This window comes from Rana temporaria, chromosome 11 (genome assembly GCF_905171775.1).
Source record: "Rana temporaria chromosome 11, aRanTem1.1, whole genome shotgun sequence".
Classification (NCBI taxonomy): Eukaryota; Metazoa; Chordata; class Amphibia; order Anura; family Ranidae; genus Rana; species Rana temporaria.
This window is the reverse complement of record NC_053499.1, coordinates 3,140,283-3,147,724: the sequence shown is the minus strand read 5'-3', so window position 1 is coordinate 3,147,724 and position 7,442 is coordinate 3,140,283. Positions and strand designations below refer to the sequence as shown.

The 7,442-nt window shown below is 43.8% G+C and overlaps 1 protein-coding gene and 1 pseudogene across 3 annotated transcripts in view; one reads left to right on the top strand and one right to left on the bottom strand.

The window, feature by feature from the left end:
• The window catches only part of LOC120918036, a 129-nt pseudogene extending 69 nt beyond the window's left edge, over positions 1–60 (bottom strand).
• ANO5 (anoctamin 5) overlaps positions 1–7,442 on the top strand; it is a 97,845-nt gene that overhangs the window by 70,741 nt on the left and 19,662 nt on the right. For all 3 annotated transcript variants that reach the window (XM_040327904.1, XM_040327903.1, XM_040327902.1), the window contains 3 exons: positions 362–467; positions 552–612; positions 2,641–2,792. In XM_040327904.1, coding sequence (XP_040183838.1) covers positions 362–467; positions 552–612; positions 2,641–2,792 — 319 coding nt within the window. The remainder of the gene's footprint in view (positions 1–361; positions 468–551; positions 613–2,640; positions 2,793–7,442) is intronic.

Here is a 7,442-nt window from a genome sequence, read left to right as displayed (position 1 = left end):
ACTGGCAACTGATTAGAACAGATACTACACTTGATCTTAGCCAAAAGGCCGAGAAGATCAACACACTTATCTTAGGAAAACCAACAGACCCCAGAAAAATGTAAGCAGAGGTTAGGCTGAAAGACACACAACATGTAGTTATGGACACTCCAGCTTAGGGAGAAGTCCTTACAAATCGAATCCTCTTTCTTTTGACAGTTTGAGTCACAGGCACTGGATACATGCTTGACTTTACTGGATACATGCTTGTTCCAGATCAGTGACTTGGTGTACTGGAACTGGTAACGTTATTGTGCAGAATAATACGAGGCGGGAAGAAGACACGGTTGTTGTAAAGTTCTCATTGTTGTTTTGTTTGCAGTAAAGAAATTTGTGATAAAGCCATTGGTGGTCAGATCATCATGTGTCCCCTGTGTGACCAACGCTGCGAATTCTGGAGATTAAACACCACCTGTGAACCTTCCCAGGTAATCCCACCTCCACCTACCTCCACCAATCACATTATACCCAATGCCAATACTCCACCCTAATCAATGTTTTCTTTCCCCCAGTACTCCCACCTGTTTGATAATGTGGCCACTCTGTTTTTCGCAATATTCATGGGGATATGGGGTAAGTGACTTAGAAAAGTTACCTTTACTGTACGCACCTGGGGGTCCCAGAACAATGACACACCGACACTTGGGGGTCCCAGAACAATGACACACTGACACTTGGGGGTCCAGAACAATGACACACCGACACTTGGGGGTCCAGAACAATGACACACTGACACTTGGGGGTGCAGAACAATGACACACTGACACTTGGGGGTCCCAGAACAATGACACACCGACACTTGGGGGTCCAGAACAATGACACACTGACACTTGGGGGTCCAGAACAATGACACACTGACACTTGGGGGTCCAGAACAATGACACACTGACACTTGGGGGTCCAGAACAATGACACCCTGACACTTGGGGGTCCCAGAACAATGACACACTGACACTTGGGGGTCCAGAACAATGACACACTGACACTTGGGGGTGCAGAACAATGACACACTGACACTTGGGGGTCCAGAACAATGACACACTGACACTTGGGGGTCCCAGAACAATGACACACCGACACTTGGGGGTCCAGAACAATGACACACTGACACTTGGGGGTCCCAGAACAATGACACATTGACACTTGGGGGTCCAGAACAATGACACATTGACACTTGGGGGTCCAGAACAATGACACACCGACACTTGGGGGTCCAGAACAATGACACACTGACACTTGGGGGTGCAGAACAATGACACACTGACACTTGGGGGTCCCAGAACAATGACACACCGACACTTGGGGGTCCAGAACAATGACACACTGACACTTGGGGGTCCCAGAACAATGACACATTGACACTTGGGGGTCCAGAACAATGACACATTGACACTTGGGGGTCCAGAACAATGACACACCGACACTTGGGGGTCCAGAACAATGACACACTGACACTTGGGGGTCCCAGAACAATGACACACTGACACTTGGGGGTTCCAGAACAATGGCACCCTGACACTTGGGGGTTCCAGAACAATGGCACCCTGACACTTGGGGGTCCAGAACAATGGCACACTGACACTTGGGGATCCAGAACAATGACACGCCGACACTCGGGGGTCCAGAACAATGACACACTGACACCTGGGGGTCCAGAACAATGACACACTGACACTCGGGGTCCCAGAACAATGACACACTGACAGTTAGGGGTCCAGAACAATGACACCCTGACACTTGGGGGTCCAGAACAATGACACCCTGACACTTGGGGGTCCAGAACAATGACACACTGACACTTGGGGGTCCAGAACAATGACACACTGACACTTGGGGATCCAGAACAATGACACACTGACACTTGGGGGTCCAGAACAATGACACCCTGACACATGGGGGTCCAAAACAATGACACACTGACACTTGGGGGTTCAGCACAATGACACACTGACACTTGGGGGTCCAGAACAATGACACACTGACACTTGGGGGTCCAGAACAATGACACCCTGACACTTGGTGGTACCAGAACAATGACACACTGACACTTGGGGGTCCAGAACAATGACACACTGACACTTGGGGGTCCAGAACAATGACACACTGACACTTGGGGGTCCAGAACAATGACACACTGACACTTGGGGGTCCAGAACAATGACACACTGACACTTGGGGGTCCAGAACAATGACACACTGACACTTGGGGGTCCCAGAACAATGACACACTGACACTTGGGGGTCCCAGAACAATGACACCCTGACACTTGGGGGTCCCAGAACAATGACACACTGACACTCGGTGGTCCAGAACAATGACACCCTGACACTTGGGGGTCCCAGAACAATGACACACTGACACTCGGTGGTCCAGAACAATGACACACTGACACTTGGGGATCCAGAACAATGACACCCTGACACTTGGGGGTCCAGAACAATGACACACTGACACTTGGGGGTCCAGAACAATGACACACTGACACTTGGGGATCCAGAACAATGACGCACTGACACTCGGGGTCCAGAACAATGACACACTGACACTCTGGGATCTGGTTTATCAGTGATTGGTTGATGTGGGGTTCTGTGACTTTGCAGTGACTTTATTCCTGGAGTTCTGGAAGCGGAGGCAGGCCCGGTTGGAATATGAATGGGATTTGGTTGACTTTGAGGAGGAACAGCAGCTACTTCAGCTTCGGCCGGAGTATGAAGCCAAATGTACCCACAAGAAGAAGAACCCGGTCACTCAGGTAATATCAGTGTGTGTGCCGTGATCAGTCCTATGTAACAATGTATCTCCCTGTAGTAACATGTACAAACCAGAGGTGGCAGGAGACGGGTGTTCCAAATCTGAGCAAGCGGAGCAATTCACTATGATGTCACCAAATTCCAATTGATTTGATTGGCTGCATTCCTATTCTAATACAAGCCATGGGAGGTGGCAGCTTCTTTGCATTCAGACAACATTCTGTCTAAAAATCCACCAACTGGCTGAGAAATGACAAAATCTGGAGACGAGACCTCTCTATAGCGCCCTCCCCAGCTACATAAACTCACCTGCAATTTTCCCACATGAGTAAAGCACAGTTTTTCACTTGCCGACTGCAATACATAAATATACGTTGCCGCTTTTAAGTTTTTTATTGTGGTTATGGCCGATAGCTTCATATACCCCATTTTTTTGGGTGGGGGGGTTCAGCCGATGGCTGGCTTTCTCACGAAAGCAGTCTGAGTGGCCAGCTGGTCGTCCCCTCAGCAGGAGGGGACGACAGTGCGGCCAGCTGGTCACAAAGGTGAAAAGAGACCAAATTGTCTCTGATTGCCTCTATGGCCTTGGAGGACTGAAGCAACGTCATGACGTCACTTTTTTTTTCATTTATTTTGCTTTTAAAGGTAGAGGATTGAATTTGGGATCGTTTTGATCCCAGATCTCTCCTGTCACCCTTATTTAAAGGTGTTCTGTTGTCATGGTTAGGGGTCAGGCTTGGAGACCAGTAGCTATAGAAGTAGAGTCCAACAGGAAGAGTTCATTGCAGGTCACGCTGGTGGATGACACGGGTTCACCTGTGTTCCGAAGTCTAAGGACTAACCGGTATTCACCAGAGCTGATGGTGGAGATGGGCTTTGCTGCATGTTAGTACTAGGTGGCGGTCCTCAGGATTACCCCACCAAGTGGTGAGCAAGATGGGGTCCAGTAGGAGATATAGCAGGTAGGGGTCACACAGAGGCGTAGTGAGTAAGCAAGCCAAAGGTCAGTAACAAGTGGTTGCAGGTTGGGAGCAAGAAGAAGAGTAGTTGAGGAATAAGCCAAAGGTTGGTAACAAGTGGTTGCAGGTTGGGATCAAGCAAAAGAGTAGTTGAGGAACAAGCCAAAGGTCAGTAACAAGTGGTTGCAGGTTGGCATCAAGCAGAAGAGTAGTTGAGGAACCAGCCAAAGGTCAGTAACAAGTGGTTGCAGGTTGGGATCAAGCAAAAGAGTAGTTGAGGAACAAGCCAAAGGTCAGTAACAAGTGGTTGCAGGTTGGCATCAAGCAGAAGAGTAGTTGAGGAACCAGCCAAAGGTCGGTAACAAGTGGTTGCAAGTTGGGATTAAGCAGAAGAGTAGTTGTGGAACAAGCCAAAGGTCGGTAACAAGGGGTAGCAAATATATGGATGGCAGCAGGAGTGACAAGAGCGAGATATTGGCTGGAGAGAGCACAATAATCTGGCAAACAGAGAAACAAGTTCATGGAAGGAGCAAAAAGGGTTCAAGGTTAGAGAAACAAGGAAAGGTTCTCTTAAGACAGTGGTCTCCAAACTGTGGCCCGGGGGCCGGATGAAGCCCTTTGCTTGCTTTTGATCAGCCCTTGGGGCTCTATTCCTCCCACTGATGACACTACTCTGCCACTGACAACGGGGCACTATTTCTCCCACTGACACCAGTAATGGGTCCCTATTCCTCCCTATGATGACCACGATGGGCCACTATTCCTCCACCTAATACCAAATGTGGTTTTATTTACTCCCACTGATGCCAGGAAAATTTTCATCCCACTGGTCAAAGTCCGGCCCTCCTAGAGTCTGAAGGACAGAAAGTTTGGAGACCCCGTCTCAGGCAGGGAGCTGTCCAGCATGAAAAGACGTTGCCAGACACAGCAGAGCTCGTATGTTCAGACCTGGGCCCTGACATCAATAGGATTGAGGTCCGGGCTCTGAAGGACACCCAACTTCCTCCACACCAAACTCCTCAAATCATGTCTTTAATGAAGATGTTGGTTGAGAAGACCTTTTTTGTTCCGATTCATCTCAAAGTTTTCAGTAGGGTTGAGGTCAGGTCTCTGTGCAGGACACTCATGTAAAGTTCTTCCACAACAAACTACAACTACAAACCAATACTTTTGACATTATAGTGTATTTAGAAAGTTAAATATCACCTTTAAATATGACCTCCGACCTTCCCTTCAGTCTTGCACAGTTGCCCCGCCTCCAGGGGCGGACTGACAACTCATGGGGCCCCCGGGCAATAGAAGAGTATGGGGCCCCTCTGGCTTACAGATGGCCACTAAGCCAGGAGGCAGTGCAGAGGCAGGGCAGCTAAAATCTTGGGATATTCACATTAAAAGCATGTAATTTTCGGACATATCAGGGACAGATCTAAAAAAAACACAGATTTTTACATACTGTCCCTGGTTTTACTGAGCCTGGCAACCCGGATGGGGCCCCCTAGTGGCATGGGGCCCTCGGGCAGTGCCCGAGTGACTCAATGGTCAGTCCGCCCCTGCCCGCCTCCTCTCCTCCTAGATTTCAGTTCTTTCCATTATGGAGTCTCAGCGTCACATGTGGGGGTCACCTCTGGTGGTCTGCCTGTAAATATCAATATAATAGTTTCAAATCAATAATTCATATTGGGTTCAGTCCTCTCCGGGCCTCTTTGGTAGAGGTTGCGTCTAATTTTCTAATATCTTATTTGTATCATATTTTTCTTTTGGATATTTTCTCCCCCCTCAGTCTCGTGATGCAGTGATTGGACCGGAGATCGCCCTTCACTTATATTAACACTTTCTGTTGATTCCTATAAATGGTGTAATTTACTTCATATAACAACATTTGTTCTCATTTCACAGGATTCTTACATCATTCTTTTTTTTACAGATAAAGATCATCACATTTCCATCAATATAAAATATAGAATTAAGGGGTCAGTCCGCCTATAACCGATATCTCAGTCATTTAAAGTGATATTAAAAAATAACATACATGTTATACTTACCTGCTCTCCGTAATGATTTTGCACAAAGCAGCCCAGATCCTCTTCTTCTCGGGTCCCCCCACCGACCACCTGGCTCCTCCCCCTTGAAAAAAGCCACCCTATAGCAAGTAGAAGTGTGCCCTGCCCTTTGTTTTCCTTTTCAGTTCTTTTTTTTTTTTTCGGATCATTCGTAAATTCAAATATTTGAAAATTCAAAAATTTGTAAATTTTAATAAATTTGAAAATTCAAAAAATCCAAAAATAAGAAAGAAAATCCCAAATTTGGAAAGAAAATCCCAAATTTGGAAAGAAAGAAAAAACAAAAATGCTAAATAACTAACTAACTAACTAACTAACTAATAATAACTAACTATTAAATTATAGGTATTGGAATTGAATTTCAAATTTGGCTGTTAGTGAAAGTAACGAATACGAATTTATCTGAAGTTACGAATTATCTGAAATAATGAATGCTGCATCCAAACAAATGGAACAGAATGATTTAATAATAATAAAATGTTTTTTTTTTTTAATTATTATTTTTATATTTATTATTATGAATTAGTTACGTTCCATTTGTTTAGAAGCTGCATTCTTTATTTCGGATAATTCGTAACTTCGGATAAATTCGTATTCCTTACGTTCATGAACAGCCAAATTTAAAAAGGAAATTCCAATACCTATAATTTAATAGTTAGTAATAGTTAAGTTAGTATTGGTTATTTCAGATTTTCTAATTTTCGGATTTTCCTTCTTATTTTTGGATTCTCGTTCTTTTGAATTTTTGTTCCTATTTTCGGATTTCTGAATTTCCGAATTTTTGAATATTCAAATTTACGAGAGGAGGCCCTGTAATTTTTCAGGTCATTTGTTATGATCGCAATTCGAAAAATTTATAAATTCGAAAAACACAAAATGAGAAAGAAAATTCGAAAATTCTAATGTTTGTTTAATTCACTAATAATGACTATTTAATTCTAGGTATTGGAATTGCTTTCAAATTTGGCTGTTAGTGAACGTAACGAATACGAATTTATCTTACAAGTTGCAAATTATCTGAAATAACGAATGCCGCATCTAAACAAATGGAACAGAACACCTTAATAATAAATAATAATAAAATGTTTTTATTATTATTATTAATTTGTTACGGTCCATTCGTTTAGATGCGGCATTCGTTATTTCGGATGATTCATAACTTTTGATAAATCTGTATTCGTTACGTTCGCTAACAGCCAAATTTGAAAGGAAATTCCAATATCTATAATTTAATAGTAATATTTAAGTTATTAGTTATTTCAGATTATTCTTTTATAATTACATTTTTTTGGGGTCTTTTGGATTTGAGAATTGACAAATTTTAAAATTTACAAAATTTACAATTTTTTTAATTCGTGAATTAGCTATTTTCCGAATTTGTGAAATTACGAATTTTAGAATTTTCCACTATCCTGAAAAATGTGTTGAATGGGTTTTCCTTCGTTCGGATATTTACGAATTAACAAATTTGTCGAAATTTGTTAAAACTTGTCTAGGAACCACATTTCCCATGATGCTCACCTTCACTGCAGAGTGAAGTTGAGCATCACGGGAAATGTAGTTCTAAAACATCTTGGGTGCTGAGGTTTACCATCTATAAGCTACACATGGAACCCAGCAGGGAGAATCCTTG